At 41.1% G+C, this 22643-nt stretch overlaps 1 protein-coding gene across 5 annotated transcripts in view; it reads right to left on the minus strand.

Annotated features, from left to right (window-relative positions):
* The window catches only part of GPR176 (G protein-coupled receptor 176), a 118487-nt gene that overhangs the window by 74751 nt on the left and 21093 nt on the right, over window positions 1-22643 (minus strand). For 4 of the 5 annotated variants that reach the window (XM_082384990.1, XM_082384988.1, XM_082384992.1 and 1 more), the window contains one exon: window positions 21937-21994. The exons of the other annotated variant lie outside the window; for it this stretch is intronic. Coding sequence is in view for 1 of the 4 variants with exons in the window: in XM_082384988.1 (XP_082241114.1) it covers window positions 21937-21994 (58 nt within the window). In the remaining 3 variants the exon portion in view is untranslated. The remainder of the gene's footprint in view (window positions 1-21936; window positions 21995-22643) is intronic. 5 annotated transcript variants of the gene reach the window in all.

The following is a 22643-nucleotide window of genomic DNA, read 5'->3' on the forward strand; positions in this document are numbered from 1 at the left end:
GCCTAAGGCACATCCCCTCAGTCCTGCATTTACAGTGGCAAGCAGAAGCCTGCTCCCAGCTCAGGAGAGCTGAAAGTACACATTTCTTCCCAGTTGCACTTCAGTGAGGTTACATTGGTAGCTGGAAATTCACCGTGGGGGGAATATCTACATCATGAAAATTGGCAAACACAACAAATCAAGGCTTTTTTCCTAGAGAGAGCTGGTCGTTAAACATTTACCAGCATACCACTGCCCTTAAGACCTGCAACATCTCTTGTCGGTGAATATAAAGGCCAGAAAAAATGAAGCTCAGTTTTTGGCAGCTCCGGTCTAGAAAATAAAGCAGTATTTGTCAACTTATTTTGTAAAAGAATCAATTCACACCAGTCCCTGATTCGGGTTCCTTGCGGGTCTCTATAGAAGAGACTGCACTGAAAACTGAAGGGGCTCCTCTGTGAGGCCATTTCCCATCTGCAGAAGGTCACAGTTAATGAGAGTTAATTGAGCAAAGAAAAATTCTGACAACAGGGGTGAAGGGAAGACAGGAGATGAGCCTCGGGCCCAGCCCACTGAGAACCTATGGAGACACTGAACATAAAGCTCTTCTGAGCTGAGCAGTATGGAATCATAGACACTGATTTGGACTCTAAATTATGCTTTCTATTATATTTTCAAACATGTTTATAGCATTTACTATGTGCCAGGCACTAGTCAGTTTGCTTAGCGAATGTTTACTCATGATTTTAGCTGCAAGTACCACACATAAGTGTTCACTATCACCCAGACAAAAGAAACTCTTCTGACTCTCACCCTTTAGCTCATGAAAAAGCAGAAACACACATCTACTCATCACCCACTTAATGGCTCTGGGCTTGTTCACGGTAAGAAACCTGGAGCTGAGGTCCACCTGACTATGGATGAGTTGGGTTTGAATGGATTTCCTTAGGGGTCACAGATTAAATTTGGCACCGTGGTATATGTCCCTTCAATTTTACAACTGTGGAGTTTAGTGGAAAAAGACAGAAGCCAAGGAGGAGGAAGCAGTCAGTGTTGCCGTAGGCCTTCTCCTTTTTTGAAGAGGTAGAAGACTATATTAGGAAGCCTCTTAAATCTTTTCCAGCTATGTAACAATGATGATAATAAAGATAAAACAAGCTACAAGGACTTCCCTGGTGGCACAGTGGTTAAGAATCTGCCTGCCAATGCAGGGGACACGGGTTGGATCCCTGGTCCAGGAAGATCCCACATGCCGCAGAGCAACTAAGCCCGTGTGCCACAACTACTCAGCCTGCACTCTAGAGGCCGTGAGCCACAACTACTGAAGCCCGCATGCTTAGAGCCCATGCTCCGCAACAAGAGAAGCCACTGCAGAGAGAAGCCCGCGCACGGCAACAAAGAGCAGCTCCCGCTCACCGCAACTAGAGAAAGCCCGTGCGCAGCAACGAAGACCCAACACAGCCATAAATAAATAAATTAATTTATTTTAAAAATACATAAATAAACAAACTACAAAGCTGGTTCTATTTACCTGTTCAGATATTACACCACCGATAAGAAATTATCTCCCAGACCCTGAACAGTATTCGACAATAAATAACAAAATCTCCTTATAGAGTAAATGATATGCCAGGAACATCTCCTTATGCCATTTTTGAGCCAAAACAGGCTAGCGCTCCAGAATGAGACTAACATATAATACTGACACTCTAGTCAGAAGTTTTAAATCGAAGAGAAAACAACAGTCTACTTGAATAATTTAAGCTATCAAGATGGACCAATTCTCAAGCAGCTTGAATTTTGGAAATCAAGCACATAAAACCACTGTTTAATTTTCTTTCCAAGCTATAGTCTATATCCTTCTACTTTATCAGAAAGTTAATAAAAATCTTTACTCAGTACATATTTTATGCCAGCACTGGGCTAGGTGCTACAGGAAAAAAGAAAGTACAAAGCACAATCCCTGCCCTTAGGAATGAGAAGATTTACTTCGATGAAGAGAGAGAGAGAGAAAGCCATCCCTGCAGGGGTAACAACACAAAGAGAGAAGAGTAAGATTAAGGTTAAGGAGAGCAATTTCCTGCAGAAAGAAATCACCTTGGGTAGATAGGGTAGAGAAAAGCAGAAAATGTAAACCAAATCCAGATGGTGAAGGGAAACTGAGTGAAGTAACACGACTTAATGAAGTTGTGCTTACAGAAGATAGCAGGGTATGGGGAGGACGGAGAGACTGTGAGTTTCTATTTGAACCTAGCACGTTTGCCATTGTACTGGGTTAAACTGTGTCCCCTGAAAAGGTATGTTCAAATCCTAACCCCCATCCCCCCAGCTGTGAGTGTAACCTTATTGAGAAATAGGATCTTTGCAGATGTAATCCAGATAAAACGAGATCATGTTGGATTAGAGTGGGCCCTTAATCCAATGACTAGCGGATTTATGAGAAGAGGAGAGGACACACAGAGATAGGAGAGATACAAGGAAGAAGGCCATATGAAGATAGAGGTAGAAATTGGAGCGATGCGGCTGCAAACCAAGGAACACCAAGGATTGTGAGCAGCCACTGGGCGCTAGGAAGAGGCATGGAACAGATTCTCCCTCAGAGCCTCCAGAAGGAGCCAACCCTGACAACACCTTGATTTTAGACTTCTGGCCTCCTGAACTGTGAGAGAATAAATTTCCGTTATTTTGAACCCCTAGGTTTGTAGTAATCTGTACTGTAGACATACCTGTGCAGTAAACGTGTGAAAATGGAAAAAATCAGGTATGAGGTTTCATTATTTCCTCATTCATTTATTATAATTACCATTTTAGGCCATCTTTTGAGGTGACTCACAGCCCTCAAAATATATTAATTTACATTGGCAATTTGGGGTATCAAGAATGTTGATCCCCCTCTCTTGCTTCTCCCACTAGCCAATACGCATAACTAAAATACACATTAAATTCACACAGCTGTAAATTACAACTATGACAATACATTAAACTAAGCTAGATAAAACAGCCAGTTGTGCCAAGCTTTCAATGGACTACAACAATTTCCTGTTTGTTTTTTAATTCAAAAGAAATACTTTTAATAAGCCAGGTACTGTCTTTCCCCTCTACCTTTCACCTCCATACACATTCTTAAAGGCAATTTTCAAAAAAAGAGCACTGGGCTAGATTTTCACACAGACGAATGCTGTATCACAACAAAAACATACAATTCAGTAAAAGTTTTTTTTTTTCCTTTTCTTTAAAACAGATAACGGGGGTGGTTGGGCACTTAATGACGTGGTATTGTGGAATTAAAGAAAAACTGGAGGGGGGATAGGCCTATAGGGGAAGCTCTCATGTCTCACTGTGATAGTCAATTACTCCAAACAGGAAGAGATGCACGCCTTCACCTCTAACAGAAAAGTGATGCCTACTTCACTACCCATCAGGAAGAAGAAAATCCCCCCCACCCCCGACAACAGCCCAGCCAATCACAGACTGTAGCAGTTCAACCAATGAGAAGCCTCCATACTTTGGACTCCCAGTTTCCTCCAATGGACTCTTTGGTTATTACAGCCCCGCCCCTTCCCCCTCCTTTTCCTATAAAAGCAAGTTTCCCCGGACTTGTTCTCTGGATTTGCCTATGGTCTGCAGTAGTTCATGCACGCAGAGTTGCAATTCCTCTGGCTATTCCTGAATAAACTCGCTTTTGCTGGTAAAATAGCTAGCTGTTATTATTATAAAAATAGACAGTATGGATGATGGCGCTATTAAAGCAAAGACTGAAACATTAACAGTATTTGCCCGTCATTGTGCTAGGTGCTTTGCAGATATTAGCACATATCCTTCCAGCGTTATAATACAGATAAATAAGGAAACTGGCTCTCAGTCAAATTGCTTATCCTTTACTCTGCTTTTGGTTATCAAGAACTTCAAAAGCAAATATTAAAAATGTACAAACAAAACTCTGTAACACCTTTCCTAGGAAATCATCCCATTGAAAAAGAAACTTGGACAAAGATTTTTTTTAATTAAAAGATATTCACCACAGCGCTATTCATCATGGTTTTAAAAAAGAAACATCCTCCATGTCCAAAAATATAAGAACAGTTAAATGATTAAATAATTGAATACCACACAAATGTATAAAATGGTGCTTTCAACAAATGTTCACTGACCTGAGAAAACACTCATGAATATTCTTCTCTTCTTCACAACTTTCTATGTTTTCTAAATTCTCTACTATTTTACAATGAGACAAACGTTATTTTAAAAATAAAAGGGACTTCCTTGGCGGTCTAGTGGTTAAGACTTCGCCTTCCAATACAGAGGTGTGGGTTCAATCCCTGGTCAGGAGCTAAAATCCCACATGCCTCGCAGCCAAAAAACCAAAATATAAAACAGAAGCAGTATTGTAACAAATTCAATAAAGACTTTAAAAATGGTCCAAACAAAAAAAAATCTTAAAAAAAAAAATAATAATAATAAAAGGTGGCCCAAGGATAAAACGCTAGCAAGTGGCAGAACCGGGACACCCAGAACTATCTGATTCTAGAGCCCTTCGGCCCACTATCCAACACTGATCCCATCTAAAGTCCTATATTTATCCCAGGAACATTATCCTCAGAAGAGGAACAAGTTTGGTATGACTTACTTCTTCACAAAATAGACTATTATGACTATGAGCTTTCATAATTCAAAATATTGCCTCCAGTTCTGGTTGTGCTTTCTTGGTTTTCTGGTGCAACCTACCAGAGGCAGAGTTCAGTTTGAATATATGTATTACACTGAAAGGCAACATAAACCAAGTGAGTCATTTACTCAGAGATAGATTAGCCAGGAGATCAGTGCAAAGAATGGAGACCAGAGCTCCCACTCCAGGCATTTCAGCTGGAAAGTAATTCATCAACAGTTCCATATCCCTGGCAAAAAGGAAATTATATCAGCACATGTTCTATTCTTAATGAAGCTGACAATCCTTGTTCTCTTTTGCATGCCTTCCTCTAGGATTCCTTGGGAATCTAGAACACAATGTGATCCAGCAGGTAGAAAATTACACTACCAAGAACGGCACCTTAATAAAAGCAAAGGTATTTCCTTCATTTATTTTATATTCACTCCACACACATTTACAGAATATCTGTTGTGTACAAAAGATTAAGACTTATCTCTGAAACACACACATTAAGACCATTTTGCAAATCAGGTTTTAAGTCTATTAGCCTTTCAACTTCCACCTTTCCCCATCTCTTCTCATATCTGCAAGTGCCATGGCAACAATGCATCTGACAGCAAATTGTATTTGTTGCCTGCGAGATCATGACCATAGTTATGGAAAACATTTTAAAATTTTATTAAAAATTTTTATTTGGCCATAGCCTAGTTTCTTTTGGACTTAATTTAATTTATTTCAAGTTCTGAGCCTCTATAGTTTGAATAAGCAGCTAATAATCCATCCTCAGTGTCTGCATCTTTTCAGGCGGCCCTCCATCTCCATTCCCTGTTACTGTCAAGAAACCGCAATTCGTTTAGTGATTTGCATGAGGCCACTCTCTAAGCCAGCAAGAGACTCTGCCTGTCACTCTGCTCCCAAGAGTGGCCAATGCAAGGTGTTGTCAAAGTTCTAAATTATCATCTGAAAACCTTACCATTCATCACGGTCTCTGTGGACCACATTAGTGAAAATATTTCCATCTGATAAAATATTTTTATTTTATTGCTTCATTCCCATGAAGCTATAATGTCAATAAATATTATATTTATACAATAGACTAATTCACACAATGATAAACTAATTAAAAATACTCTTTTCCCTCTTCATTTACAGAGTGATAGTTAAGTCTTCCCTTTTTTAAAAGTAAGATTATGGTGACTTTACCAAGTGACTTGGTATCCTTAAAATCCTTCAGTAAGAATGACCACCATCATGGCAAGATAACACCTCCTTACAATAATTCTACAGTTAAAACTGCAGGCCAGAGTGGGAAAGCACAGGTACCCCTCCTTTCAATCATTCTTGAATGATGCAAATAATAAATATAAGCAGAGATATGAGCTTACGTTTCTAAGAGGAGACACAGAGTGAAAGGAATATCTGAAGAATGAGAGGAGTTAGCCAGCAAAGAGCTTTTATGGATGAAGGAACAACAGAAGCTAAGATGAGGAGACTGGGAAGAAAATAATGTGTCCTGGCAACCATGGGTGGTTTGGAATTCCTGTAGTGTAAGAGGTGAGCTGGATAGGGAAACAGGGCCTAGATTGCAGAATGTCACTATAAGGAGCTAGAGGGAGTAGGGGGCCAGGGAAGGGTTCCAAAGAGGAAAGTGACATGATCAGAGTTGTTTACTGAGAGATAATCAGGACAGGATAAAATGGAAGTATAAAATTTAAGGCTGTTCTCCCAAGAAGCCTGACTGAATAAAAGAAGGAAGAAAGGCACTAAAGGGGGAGAAATGCAAAAAGCATTAGGCAAAGGAGCCAGTGGGAGTAAGAGACATTAAAGATAAAGGAATGAGAGAGATTACTGTTGGAGGACATAGATGCTGATGAGTAAGTGTTGAAATAAGAACTTGAGAGCTTTACCCACCAGAGACCTCCTTCCTGCTCTAGAGGAACACTCAAATCTAGATGTCTTATCCAGAACACCAAGTCTTCCGGTTCCAAGCTACTCAGAGTGTAGTCTGAGGACCAAGAGCATCAACAGCATCTAGAAGTTTGTTAGAAATGCAGAATCTCAGGCTCCATCCCAGACCTCCTGAATCAGAACCTCCAGTGTAACAAAATTTCTAGCAGATTCACTTACACATTGAAGTTTGAGAAGCACAATTACAGACCAACTCTGGAGAACTTTAAGGAATTATGGAGAGTAGGAAAGGAACCAGAAGATGGGAGACAGGGAAAAGGGGAGAAGAAAAATACAGCAATATTCATATTGGTCAACCTGACACTAATATGAATTATTGACAGGATGGCCAGAAGTAATCACTAGGAGCCAGCATGGATGCACTAAGAATAAATCATGCCATAGAGAACAGACTTATGGTTGCCAAAGGGAGGGGGGCTGGAGAAGGGATGGAGTGGGAGGCTGGGGTTAGCAGATGTAAGCTAGTATATATAGAATGGATAAACAACAAGGTCCTACTGTATAGTACAGTGAACTACATGCAATATCCTGTGATAAACCATGATGGAAAAGAATATATATGTACATATATATACATATATATAACTGAATCACTTTGCTGTACAGCAGAAATTAACACAACATTGTAAATCAACTATACCTCAATTAAAAAAGAAAAAAATCATGCCAGATTCTCCTTACTTTCTATCAGTAAGCCGAGGAGATGCAGTAGACATACTTGGCTTTCAGTAAAGTATCTGATAAAATGTCTCAAAATACTTTTGTAAACAAGATAAAAAAAATATGGGCTGGGTAGTCTTGGTGCTTTGCAATGACCTAGAGGGGTGGGATAGGGAGGATGGGAGGGAGGCTCAAGAGGGAGGGGATATGGGGACATGTGTATGCATATGGCTGATTCACTTTGTTGTGCAACAGAAACTAACACAGTATTGTGAAGTAATTATGCTCCAGTAAAGATCTATTAAAAAAAAAAGAAAAAAAATATGGGCTGGGTGACAGTTCTATTTAATGCTTTCATAATTGGTTTAATAATTATTCTAAAAGGATTTTGACTAGTAAATTAAAATTTACCTAGATTACCAGATCTCTAGTGACAAGACTTCCAACCTTCTCTCCCTACACCATTCAATACTTTTTTTTAAAAAATTGATAATTTAGATGGAGATACCAAAGATACACAGCAGGTATCACTGAGAGTGATAATGTTACTTGGCATAATCAGGATCCACCCCCCTCCCAAACAAAATTAACAGGTTGATACAAAGAACTAAAACATTCTAGTTATATTTAGATGAATTAAAACGATGATGAAATTAAACTGCTAATCCAGGCTCCTAAACAATAAAGACAGGATGATGAAAAGAAGCATAATAGCAGTACAAGAAATAAAGGCTTGGGAGTTTCAGAGATGCTAAATTCAATATGAGTCAATATACTGACATTAACACGAAGTCAATAGGATGTGAGTTCAGTTCAACCTACCTGCCAAACTCCCCAACAACACAACTGATGTTAAGATTAAAAGGGGGCAGCAGAGATTTAAACTAGCTTTTGCATTCTGTAACTTGAGATAGTACACAAAGATCCCATAGTCAAAATTAAAGATGCCTGATATTAACAATAAGAAGTCCTAATAAGCAGATCAAATTGAAGTGGAGTGTACTTTAGAGCTGCCCACGTGCTCCCTTGTTGTTCATATTCTAACAAGAGATTTGCATGCTAAATCAGTCATAATTCTCCCCAAAGCCAAATAGTCCTTAATTGGTCCTTTCGATCACCCACTTGCCCCCTCTGTTCTCCTTTGTGCCAAGCTTAACATGACCCTTGACTATGTGTGTTCCCATAACTACAGTGCTTGTGGCTTTTTATAAAGACTTAGTTTCCCAGTTTGGGATCATTGCTGCATACATAGTGGATATTTAGAGGGCACACTCAGGCTTAAAACATCTCAGGGGGCTTCCTTGGTGGCACAGTGGTTAAGAATCCGCCTCCCAATGCAGGGGACATGGGTTCGAGCCCTGGTCCGGGAAGATCCCACATGCCACGGAGCAACTAAGCCCGTGCACCACAACTACTGAGCCTGAGCCCTAGAGCCCTCGAGCCACAACTACTGAGCCCGTGTGCCACAACTACTTAAGCCCGCACACCTAGAGCCCGTGCTCCGCAACAAGAGAAGCCACCGTGGTGAGAAGCCCGCGCACTGAAACGAAGAGTAGCCCCCACTCGCCGCAACTAGAGAAAGCCTGTGCGCAGCAATGAAGACCCAATGCAGCCAAAAATAAATAAATAAATTTTTTTAAAAATTAAAAAAAAGAAAACATCTCAGGGACACTGGTGGACTGAGAAGTCCAGACTGGTGACAGGTGGGTGGAATTTCAAGGCCTTAATTATTGAGGTATCAAATAAGAAGTCCCAGAAAAAGATGGAGCCCAGCATGAATAAAAGGGCTGAAAGCAAAAGAAGCCCAAAACACTAGGGATGGCATATGACACATCCCCATAAGATGGTACATATTGTCTAAATTTTTTATTTCAATCTCAAAGTTTTGTGATTTTTTTTTTAATTCTGCATAGTACAAATAGAAGGGTGATTTAGTGTTTTCCAGTTTATGTAACTTCAGACAGTTCTATCATGTTTCCGACTGCCAACTATTCCAGCTGAACCTCCAGATGGAGATATTAGGTTAAGAGACAGAGAAGGAGCACCTAAAGATAAGGGGAAGTACTCACATAACCCCACCACTACTTTTATAAAAAGATATACCTCAAAAGGCAACCAACCTCCTGCCTTTTTGAATAAAAAATTTAGTTATTACTTATAGGATATGGATTGAGATGGAGATTCAGGGGCAGAATTAGGAAATTAGACTATCTCATTCATAAAATTTTCAGGTAAGTTTCTTTATCTATGTCAGATTTGAGAAGAGGCTCTGCCTATTCATATCTAGAGTATCTATTTTTTCCATATTACCCTCAGACCTTAAGCAACACTAGCTATTAAAAGATGGATAGAACTGGTACCAATAACTCCAAAGTTAAATTCCTACTTCCTCCCCATCCCAACCACTCTCTTTGCAAGAATAAGTTGGCTGAAGGCAATGCTACTACTCCCCTAGGAGGAGAAAAACAAGTCTTCTAATGACCCAAGCACTTACTTTAAATAACCAGTCTTCCCCCTTCATCCTCCTAACATCTACTCTCATTGGTCGGCTCCCGGGGCTACAACCTGGGAGTTAACCTGCATGATGCCCTACTGTCATCCCCACAGACACTAAGAAGTTGGCTGGGCATCCCTTAGATGAATGTTAAAGTGTGAAGCACCTGCATCAAAATCATATAGAGCACTTATTAAAAATACAGACTCTTAAGACCCCAGGTCAAACCCACTGAAACAGAATTTCTGATGGTGGAACTCAGGAACCTGCATTTTTTAACAAGTGATTTTTATGCATACTAGGTTTAAGAATCTCTGCCTCACAATGACAATCACAAAGAGAGGCAAAGTGATTTACCAAGTCAACCCATCGCTCAACAGCAGGGCCAGGCTAGAACCCACCCTTCCTGAGCACCTGGTGTGAGCCTCACCAACTAGAGCCCATTGACTTGTTACTAACAAGAAAAACGATTTGGCGCTCTACACAGAAAGTCCCATCCAATCTTAACAATAACAGTATCCCACAGAGAAATAGCGCTCTAGTCCTTAATTCTGCCTTTCACGTGGCAGAGGCAGAATGCTTCATTTTAGGGCTTCTGATAATTTGTAGAATCATCGCTGCTAAAGATTTGCAGCCTTGGGAGAAGGCCATGGAAACAACAGGACAAATACAAAAGGTGCTATTTTCATCAATCAGTGAGAGGGTCTGGAAACTGAAATTTGATTATTTTGTCTCTGCTTGAGTCTCTCTTGAACTCTGTGTTCCTGGAAATTACATTCACACTCAGGTTGACTTCAGAGAGTTATTCTTTGTCTTTGTCCTAAGACACTGCACAGGAAGCCCCCACAAAAAGTAGCTGTAATTAAAGGTGTAAATGAGCACACACAGGGATGCTCAGGGAGCCAGGGAGTAAATATCACAAACCCTCTAATACGAGGCAGAGGTGTCCTCAAACATTCTCGCTCAGAAAATATGAAGTCACTCGTAATACAAGGCACTTTCTCAATTACTTTATTTGGAACAAGTAATACATTACTTTATTTGGACTTTCATAATGACCTGAAATTACCCCAGTCAATGTTACTTTAGGCTTCTTGTAAAGGTCATCTGATGAAATAATTTTTAAAGGAGACAACGGTATCATTCATCATTCCTGGGAGTGTGAACACACAACTGCAAGTTTTATAAGCTCTCATTAAAAAGCCACATATGGGGCTTCCCTGGTGGCTCAGTGGTTGAGAATCTGCTTGCTAATGCAGGGGACACAGGTTCGAGCCCTGGTCCAGGAAGATCCCACATGCAGCGGAGCAACTAAGGCCGTGCGCCACAACTACTGAGCCTGTGTTATAGAGCCCACAAGCCACAACTACTGAGCCTGAGTGCCACAACTACTGAAGCCCACACACCTAGAGCCCGTGCTCCACAACAAGAGAAGCCACCACAATGAGAAGCCCATGCACTGCAATGAAGAGTGGCCCCCGCTCACCACAACTAGAGAAAGCCTGCACGCAGCATTGAAGACCCAACGCAGCCATAAATAAATAAATAAATAAGAATGGTTACTTGTGGCTTACGTTGATATTTCAGTGCAAGCCAAAAAACAAAAACAAAAAAAACCAGTGAGGCTGTGTCTCTCTCACACAGCTTGGAAGTGATGATGGGCCCTGAAAAACTGTATGAAGTGGCTCTAAAATGCTTCCCGCAAAAGCAGTTGCTGATATCAAAGAGGTATGTGGAGAATTTGAACAAAGTTGTTTCATGAATTTTAAGTAGGAAAAACAGCATTTCTAAATTAACATACTATTTTCTCATTGGAATTGGAAAATTCTATCAAGGCATCAAGATACAACAGATAGAGAATACCAAAGTAAGGTGTCAGATCAAGATGCAAATTTTTCAAAGTTATGGTCAACTGGTTATAATACTTGAATCCTCACCCACCCGGAGAATATAAAAGAATAGACAGAGAGCTGTGGGCGGGCACTGAGTCCTATCCACCCAGGCGAGAAGCGGAGGGGTGACCATCTCTCCCCTCAACCCTAGTAAGGGGCTTCAACAAGCCCATGCAGACAGCTTGATGTGTGTCCCCTGCAACTGAGGTTCACAGAGAATTGTGACTGGCTCCTGTCTGAGAAACCTACAGGGCAAGGGATGGGCTGATGAGTTGCTCAAAGAAGAGGCTAGAGCAGGCAGCCTGCACTTCCAGAATTTGTTGGGGCCAAGAATCCATGTGTGTTCCATTGGATCAGATGTGGGCCACAGTGTACGAGCAATGGCATAGGGTCAGGTCATGGCTTGTCCAAGAGGGTCACCTGCAGGGGCAAACAGCCCTCAGCAAAAGGAAGCTGGAGGTCCAGCAGCATTCACGGGGGCTGAGGACAGAGGAACCTAGCAACCAAGAATACGGGAGGGCATCACAACCATCAAGGGACAGGTGACAGTCCAGAGAGCATGAAGCCACTTACAACAGGATTAGTCTTTCTGGCCTTTTCTGTCCCTGCTACATCTCCCCCCTCCACCTTTATACCACCAAGCCCCACCTCAGCTTCAGTCCTGGAAGGTCAAGAAACTTTGGCCCAGAAGCTCAAGATGGGGAAGGAAGCCAACCAGACTCCTTTACTCAACTTCAAGTTTCTCCCAGGCAACAGGCCTGGACTGGGGATCGTGAGAGGGAGTTTTTCATTTTCAATCAAGTCTCATGTTTTACCTCTTTCACCAGACTTTCGCACATTATGTACTAAATTGAGGGTGTTTGGGGACTTAAGAATAACCAGAAACGTTACAGAGTGCCCATGCTTTCATTTAAGAAGTCATATAAATGGAATTGAAATTAAAAGGAACAAACCATTGACACACACAATTTAGATGAGTCTTCAGGGAATTATATGGAGTGAAGAAACCAATCCCAAAGGGTTATACACTGTATTATTGCATTTATATAATGCTCTTGAAATGACAAAATTATAGAAATTGAGATCAGATTAGTGGCTGCTGAGTAAGAAGGGGTGGGAGCGAGAGGAAAGTGGATGTGGTTACAAAAGGGCAACAAGAGGAATCCTTGCTGTGATGGAAATGTTCTGTATCTTGACTGTATTGACATCAACATCCCGGTTATGATATTGTAGCCACCACACACACAGGCCACACAGGTACTATTGGGGGAAACTGGGTAACAGGTACCTAGCTTCTCTCTACATGTATTATTTCTTAAATGGCATGTGAATCTACAATTACCTCAAAATAAAAGGTTTAATTTTTTAAAAGGTGCTGAAAGCTGTGTGTACACCAGTTGAAGAGGTGATGACCAGACCAGCCTTTATTACACTGATTCAATTCTGACAGCTGAAGATACTTGGTCTGACTCATTTATAAAACCCGCTGCTTTTAGTTGTGCAAAAATCAGGGTCTTCAACTTAATATTCGCTGGTTGCCTTGGTGTATTAGTTTACTATGGCTGCCAAAATAAAGTACCACATACCAGGTGGCTTAAAACAACAGAAATTTATTGTCTCACAGTTATGGAAGCTAGAAGTCTGAAATCAAGGTGTTAGCTGGGCCATGCTCCCTCTGAAACCTGTAGGGGAATCCTTCCTTGCCTCTTCCTAGCTTCCAATAGCTTGCCAGCAACCTTTGGTGTTCCCTGGCTTACAGATGCATAACTCAATCTCTGCCTTCACCTCTTTCTCTGTTCCCCCTGTGTGTCTGCCTTCACTTAGCCTTCTTTTAAGGACACCAGTCATGTTGGATTAAAGGCCCACCCTACTCCAGTATGACCCCATTGAAAGTACTTACATCTGCAATGACCCTACTGCCACATAAGGTCACACCCTGAGGTACTGTGGGTCAGGACTCCTACATATCTTTTTGGGGGGATAGGGGTGCACAACCCGTAACACTTGGCTAGAGTCAAAATATTCTGTTTGTTGCTTTCAGACTTTATTCACATCCCCATTCCCACCACCGAGCTTCCCAGATGGACAGGTGGAAGGATGGACGGTGGTTCCCTAACAGTTGATAGAAACTCCAGCGCACCACTCTGATCTCACACACCTAGGAGCCACCTGTCTCAGTATACGCAGCCAAATGCCACCTGTAGCTCCCTGATGGCAACACTGCCTCTCAGCCACTCTCCCACAGGGAGCGTCATGCCCCCAGGCTGCTTCAGCAATCACTCTTTATCTAGGATCCAAAAGCCTCTGAAAGCTATAGTGACATCCTCATACACACTATGCTGCCAGGTTCAAAAGGCTGCCTGTCTTATTTCACAGGCTCGCTCTAAATTAAATCAGGCTATAACTTATGTCCTTGTGGATTTCCTATCAAGAGACCTGCTGTCCCTCCAGATATCTGGCTTTTATGAGCACCGCTCCCAGCCACTGGATATGACTGTGTGTATCTGAGTCCTGGCTGCGGGCAAAATTCAAGGTCAGAAAGCTCCTAGGCATGTAAATCAAGATAGTAGCTATTTAATTAATTGTTCTGTTTAATTGTCCCAAGCATCTCATTCAATAAATACTTATTGAGCACCAACTATATGCCAGGCACTCTCCTCGATGCTGGGGACACAGCAGTGCATTAAACAAATTCTCTATCCTCGTGGCTCTGCATTCTAATGGGGAGAAATAGAACACTGAACAAACAAGACAATCTCTGGGGTTGTAACTGCTGTAAAGGAAATAAACAGGATGATGTGATAGAAGTGGAGAGGGGACATCTGAGCTGCAATTTAAAGGATGAACACAAGCCAGCCACAGGATGTGTCTACGGAAGAACATTCCAGGGCAGAGAGAACAGCAAGGACAATGGCCTTTACAAGTATTGAACTTGACATGTTCAACTGAAAGGTGATTCAGAAACTATGTGGGACCTCTCTGCTTTGTTCCTTTCCATCTTCTGCCACTTGCTGCGTGCCTTCTGCCTTTGTATTGTCTTTTTTTTTTAATTTTTATTTTATATTGGATCATAGTTGATTAACAATGTTGTGTTAGTTTCAGGCATACAGCAAAGTGATTCAGTTATACATATACATGTACCTTTTCTTTTTCAAATTCTTTTCCCATTTAGGTTATTACAGAATATTGAGCAGAGTTCCCTGTGGTATACAGTAGGTCCTTGTTGGTTATCTATTTTAAATATAGTAGTGTTTATATGTCAATCTCAAACTCCCAGTCTATCCCTTCCCCCAACCCTGTAACCATGAAAAGATGCTCAACATCGCTAATTATTAGAGAAATGCAAATCAAAACTACAATATCACCTCACACCTGTCAGAATGGCCATCATCAAAATATCTACAAACAATAAATGCTGGAGAGGGTGTGGAGAAAAGGAAACCTTCCTACACTGTTGGTGGGAATATAAATTTGTACAGCCACTATGGAGAACAGTATGGAGGTTCCTTTAAAAACTAAAAATAGAGCTACCATATGACCCAGCAATCCCACTCCTGGGCATATTTCTGGGGAAAAAACATGATTTGAAAGGATACATGCACCCCAATGTTTATTGCAGCGCTGTTTACAATAGCCAAGACATGGAAGCAACCTAAATGTCCATCAACAGATGAATGGATAAAGAAGATGTGGTACATACATACAATGGAATATTACTCAGCCATTAAAAAGAATGAAATAGGGCTTCCCTGGTGGTGCAGTGGTTGAGAATCTGCCTGCCAATGCAGGGGACACGGGTTCGAGCCCTGGTCCAGGAGGGTCCTACATGCTGTGGAGCGGCTGAGCCCGTGTGCCACAGCTGCTGAGACTGTGCTCTGGATCCCACAAGCCACAGCTGCTGGGGCCCACACACCTGGAGCCCGTTCTCCACGGCGGCAGAGGTCGCCGCAGTGAGAGGCCCACGCTCCACAACGAAGAGTAGCCCCCACTCGCCACAACTAGAGAAAGCCTGTGTGCAGCAACAAAGACCCAACACAACCATAAATAAATAAATAAATAAATAAATAAATAAATAAATCATTTATTTATTTATTTATTTTTAAAAAAAGAATGAAATAATGCCATTTGCAATGACATGGATGGACCTGGAGATTATCATACGAAGTGAAGTAAGGCAGACAAAGACAAATATCATATGATATAGCTTACATACAGAGTCTAAAAGAATGATACTAATGGGCGTATTTACAAAACAGAAACAGACTCAGACTTCGAGAACGAACTTATGAATTGTTTGTTTAACTTGACAATGCCCACATGAGTCTGGCCCAGGTTCTTCCCTGCACTTGAATGCCTGGACTTTGTGCTGACAAATCTCCTGCTATCCCACCCATGCCCTGGGCTTGGATCAACTGAGGATATGCATTTCACCCCTCACAGAAGTGATCTGCTTCAACCATCCTGAGAGCTGGACACTGGCCATGGTGAAATTCAAAGCAGAAAACGGGGAGCAGCTCATTTCCCCAACCATATACCTGCCAGGCATCTGTGGACGTCATCCACACCCCACAACTGACTGTGATAAGGGTTGTGTTTCCCAGGACTCAGCCACAGCCTTGCCCGCTGACCTCCCCAGAAGCTCTATAAACACTCTGGAAGCAGAAGCCAGCTTATGACCCAGAGCCTGGTGAGCTCATCATCTCCTGGGACACTGCATCTAACAATGGCAGTTTTTCCCTTTTCTAACACAGCTAGATTTTTTTTTCTGGTCCCTAAATTTTTATATTAATTAACTATTAACAACTATTTATGTGTAAGTAACTTGATTTTTTTAAAACAATGTTTAACTGAGAGAGAAAAAGCATCAGAAGCTCTGTGCTGATTCAGGACCAATGTCACTGATTTCCTGGTCCAGTAGAGTCTCCTCTGGGCTTCCGCCCCTGCACGTGCACATGCAGCTTCCAGCCTCCTCTACGTTCCTGGACGACTTTCCACTCCTGATCTCTTGCACTGCCAGACTTATAGTCACCCTCAGTGCCCATGAGCATCTCTCCAGCTGCCAGCCCATCTCTGGTTCCTGGTCAACTCAGGGCTCTGGGTTTCGGCCGCTCTTCTTTCCTGGGCATCAGACGTTCATGGCATCAGGCCCTGCCTGGCTGTGGGAGTGTGCTCACGAGCAAGTCACTCCCCCCTCTGAACTTGTTTACACAAATGCAGGATATGAATGGTGACAACAATACTGTAGAAATCAGTCAGGATATTTCTGTTGTGCATGACAGGAAGCCAACTCACGAAAGTTTAAGCAAAAAGGGAGATGTTGGGTTTTTTTTGCTTCATGTAATTGGAGAACGCAGGTTCAGGACCTCGAGGGACTCACACAGTATCATCAGGATACTTTCTCTGTCTCCCTCCACCCTTCACCCCCCTCTCACCCTCACCTCTGCCCTCATTCTCTACTGATCAGATGGTTCAGGGCTTCCTTCATCCCTGCTTAGCAGCCCCTTTGGAAAAGAGGGCTTCTCTACCAGCATCTCTATGTCAAGGGCTTTGACCAAGCTTAGATTCCCATGACCTATCCCTGGACTAATCACTGAAGACAGGTAAATAGGATCCTGGGACCAGCAAGGCCTGGGTCACGTGCCCACCGTTATCTCCCAGGGTAGGTGTGGGGCTAAGCAGAGTATTGTGAGGGGCAGTCATATAAGGAACCACACAAAGTAGAAAGCAGTAAATACTACAGTTTGGTTCACTAAATATTCATTCCATAATCTTCCAACCATCTGCTACCCTCTGCTACAAAGGCTAGAAAGCTAAAAATACTACTTCGCAGACTGTCTTGCAGTTAGAGCGCAGGCTTATATCCAAGTTCTGCCCAGCACATGTTCCCAAGAGAAGCAGACATGATTAATGTGAGGTGGTGGCTGGTGCAGTCATCCGGTTTTCTCGTAAGTACAGGAGGATCACAGATACCTTTTGTTCTTCGGGGCCAGCTATGTCGTAGGGTTCTAGTGTCTAATCCCTACATCACTGGTGGTACATGACAACAGCTTCATTTCTGCTAGAACTAGTGGTTTGGCTGTGCATATTTCCTAACTGTGCCCCTAGCTCTGTAGCATCCATGCTTGGTTCCCTGAATCCCATAAATTCTGTAAGCAACCTAATACCCTGAAAGAAATTTCTTTCTTCATCAACTGGCTAGTTTGGTGTAGAAGTAAAACTAACACCTTGCCCTGCTACATTATGCAAAAATGTGCACATTATGCTCCCTGGTCAGGAGAAAACAAACATACGCCTGCTCCCTGAGCCCCACCCCTCCCCAAAAATAAAAACAGTAAAAAGACCCAGGATCACACTATCTAGCTCTGGTCCCCAAAATTACTGAAATAGTGAACCTTTCCTGTAACTTACTGACTCCTGATAAAAACAACTTTGTTTTGCAACTTTATTGACTTTTACAGTGCTGCCATCCAAAGACATGACACAATCTTTGAGGTTACAACACTCCCGTGAGATAACTGCTTTTTTCCCCCACACTGAACATAGGAACTGTAAACGTGGTAATCTTGTGGTTGCTTTCTTTTAAAATAACTGTTTGTTGTATATTTCATTTGTCAAGCCAGCCCTTCAAAAATCTGAACTCCCTTGCAATCCATCTTCGTAAATAAAATGTTTTCCTTTCCTGAATGCTTTTATAGCTGTGCCTTCTTTTGACAATAGGCTATGTTGTTTGCAATTAAGAGCCCTGATAAATACTGGAAGGGAGGCTCCCCGGTGTATGAACACGAGTTGTTGAGGGAGAGCAGTGCTGTTAGAGGGAAAGGATGCGTTGAGAAAATAAAAACAGAAAATTGTGCCTACATTATTTCATAATTCACATTATGATTGACTGGAATAATGTGGTATTGTTATAAACTACAAAACCCAATGTAAATGTAAGGCTAAAGCAGTATTCTGATTGGTAGTTACCATTTGGCAGGTGAGTCAAGGGTACCTGCATTGCACAGGAAGCATCCATCTCCCATTAGCAAAACTCTCTTTGTCTTTCCCTATTAAAGACCCTCTATGAAGGTCCTAAACTGCCCACATATATTGTCTTCCTAGATAAGGTGACCATCACTTGGAAATCAACAATGCACATGGAGTCATCTATCCCTGCCACAGGTGCCGACTAAGCATCAACTGGCAAAAACGTGATCGCAGGCCAGCATCAGGCAGCACCACCAGGACGCAGACACAGAGGAAGTTTACACTGGATACCCAATTCAGTGTAGCCATCAGCGCTGGAAGAGAAGGAGGCAACTGGACTAGGGAGAGGCACGAGGGGAGATTCAAATGTACCTATAACATTTTATTTTTATAAAATAAAAAATATAGGAAACAAATATGACAAAATGTTGCCATTTGTTATTTCTGAAGGTGGGCTTATAATTTGTTAATATTTTTTCTGCATTTTTAAAACCTCTTAAAAAAAAAGGAGAAAGAGAAGCCCAAAAGAGAAACCTTATAGGTTGCATGCTTTGCCTCTACCTCTGTAATTTTGCCCCTCAGGAGAAACCTTTCATCAGAAATAATAGTAATTTTTTTTAAAAAACTGAGTTCTAAAACTGATGTTAAACCATTACTAGAAATTTATTTGAAGTGCTAAGGTACCTAGACATTAGTGGTTCAGATTAACCTGAAAAGTTTTTCAGGTGTCTCAGATTTGGTGAAGCAAGTTTTCAACATAGGCCCGTTTCCCAAGATTCCTTAGACTCAAGTGTGGCCACCAATGAAAATATTGCTTGAGTCCATTTGAAGGCATTTCCCTGGAAATTGCTTGTAAATGCAAAAGCAAAAGAAAACAACAAAATTCCTGAGCAGGAACATTCAAGAGTTTTTCGTTCTAGAGGCCTCCTGAAAGAAATCCTCTGTGTGTGTGCGTGTGTGTGTGTGTGTGTGTGTGTTTGTGTACATATTGGAGGGAGGGGGATGTTAATTAAGAGGGTTCAGGGCTACACCCTTGGCTTATTCAGTCTTGTCCATGCCTTACAGTGTGTTAAAGGAAGCTTTATTTTGCTTATTTTCCCTTTGTCAGTAATCCTTTATAATGCCCTAGCCTCATGGTAGAATTTTAGTAGAATTAAACTAACACAAATCAAAACTGCATAATTAATTAAGTCCTGCAATTACTAATTGACCTAAGTCTAGGAAAAGGAGTCACCCAGGAGATAGTCAGTTACACAACAGGTATAGTACTAGTTCAAGTATAATGGTTAAAACTAGGTTTAAGACTATTTTGGTTAAAAATCCCAAGTGTGCCCCCAACCTCTATCCTATTAACCCTCAAAGTTGTGGGTTCTGCATTTGACCTAGGAGCTACATTCTCAGACACCCAGGAACTATAGGATTAAAAGGAAAGAGAAACAACTTTAATGTTTATGAGTATAAAGTAACAAAAACACAAATTTTACTCACTCATCCGTTCAATAAAAATTTATGGAAGTCCCACACTGTTCATCAGAAACAGGTACTTTAATATACATGGGTTTCCACACTCTTATTTCAAAAACTCCCACTTAACTTTAGACTGCTTTACACTCCCCAGGTACCCGCCCCCTACAAAACAGGGATTCCATTCTTCATATCCAACTTGAATTTGTATATCATAAATATTCTATTCTAATATTTTGTAATCAGGTAGTTCTCCCATAAATAAATTTTTAAAAATATGCTACTATTAACCCTAATTTATGTTGACCCAAATGTTTGTTTAGAAAAAAAAACTCAGTTTGAACCATATGAAATTGTAGTAAAAAGAAATGGTCAAATGTTTGAGATTGTCAAATATCAGCAATATATAAACAAATATACATATTCTTAATGTTTTTTTCATACATTATCTCATTTTATTTTTTATTATGAATATGAATATAGTACATGTTCAGTTACCCATAAAGCCCATCCACATTATTAATATTTTGTTATATTTTTCTCTAGTCTTTATCTTACTTGCATTTTTTTTGAATTTTTGAATTTTATTAGTTTTATACAGCAGGTTCTTATTAGTTATCTATTTTATACATATTAGTGTATATATGTCAATCCCAATCTCCCAATTCATCCCACCACTACCCTCTCCCCACCACTTTCCCCCCTTGGTAGCCATACGTTTGTTCTCTACATCTGTGTCTATTTCTGCCCTGCAAACTGGTTCATCTGTACCCTTTTTCTAGGTTCCACATATATGCGTTAATATACGATATTTGTTTTTCTCTTTCTGACTTACTTCACTCTGTATGACAGTCTCTAGATCCATCCACGTCTCTACCAGTGACCCAATTTCGTTCCTTTTTATGGCTGACATACTCTTAATGTTCTTTAGACTAGATTCCTAAACTTACTTGAGCTCTCTTCCCTCATCCACTTTCTAACTTATTTTCCTTAATCTTTCAAGGTATTCTTATTCTGACCTGATGCCACCACCCCATTTGATGGTGGCATATCTCCTAGAATCAAATCTAGCAATCATCCCACCTTCTGTTTTAATATGTTTTGCTTATTCGCCAACTTCCGATTCTGGCAACGTGGCAGAACTTAGAACACTGCTACAATCAACTAGAAGTGTTGAATAAAACAAAAGACATCTTTAAATTCATAGCTGAGTTTATAAGAAATAAAAGGAAATCCCCAGTTGCCTAAAAGAGAGACCAGAGAGCTTGCACTGAGGGGTGATTTTCAGACCAGGAACTAGGCCCTCACAGCTAACTTTGGGTTTCAACATCCACACACAGACTGAATGAGCCTGGACCCCCCTGAAGCAGGTAGTTGGAATGGAAAGCCCTGCATAAATCCAGAATCCTCAAAGAGTGGCCACCTCAGTGAAAGAGAGAGTGAAAACTGTATCCTCTACCTCAGAGAGATGGCAAGGAAATGTGCCTTTTCCTGTGGTTGAGATCTTGGGCTAGTGACAACCCTCTAACACCCGGCAGGAGCAAACATGAAACTGTTCTGGAGGCCACTTCTGCAGCCAAGACCTCACAGTACCTTTCAGAAAAGGAGATGGACTCACAATCAAAAACTTACAAACATTCAAGGAAATGATCCACCATAAGAGAGAATCAGCAGACACAATAAGCATCCCAAGATAACAATCTGAAATAATACATTTGAAATTATAAAAGAGGGAATTAAAACTATAAAAAAAAAAAAAGAATAAGACACTAGTATCAACTGATACCCTCCTGCTCCTTTACATGCCAGGGTGTATGCTTATACCCTCAACTTTTCTAAACGCCCTACATCCGTAACAGGCTTACCTATATGATGATGTCACTAGAGGCTCCAAAAAGATCCACTCCACCCATTTCTCAACACCTGTCAAATATATGAAATGCTCAACTTAGTCACCCTTTTTGCTTAAGACAGTAAACTTTTTTTTTAAGTACCCTTAATGGTCAATGTATTAATGCAATAACATCTGTTAACATGTACATCTAAAGTTGTTTATTTATTTAGCATGCCACCATGAGGGAATGGAATTCAATTTCTGTTAAGTTTGGAAGAGAGAGGACAAGTAAGCAATTCAGGACAAGGTCACTGGGCACCCAAAAGGACAACAAGAAAACAAGAGGTATCTGAAAAGGGATGGAGTGAATACGAGAACATAAAAACTCTGAAAATGGGTGATTCTCTGAAGATAGTTTTCTTACTTTTTAGTTTTGCCTAGGGCAAATCCTTACTTCTAAATTTCACCTAGAGTCACTCATGCCTTTCAGCCTAGCCAAAAACTCCTCTAAGTTTTTACACTTTATGACTGATAAAGATTTTCCGCCCGGCCAATCTGGAAGTTCCTCGACAATAAAACGGTTTTCACAATAGCTTCCAGTCACAACCAATCTAAATGGCGTGTTCAGAAAAATGACAAGTAGAGAAACTCTTTGGCAAACTCTGCAGAAGAGATAATTTCAGAGACTTGGACACCCCAGAGAAAAACAAAGCCACATCTGTTTGTTCCCATTTTGAG

This window comes from Balaenoptera borealis, assembly GCF_965194805.1.
Source record: "Balaenoptera borealis genome assembly, chromosome: 3".
Lineage (NCBI taxonomy): Eukaryota > Metazoa > Chordata > Mammalia > Artiodactyla > Balaenopteridae > Balaenoptera > Balaenoptera borealis.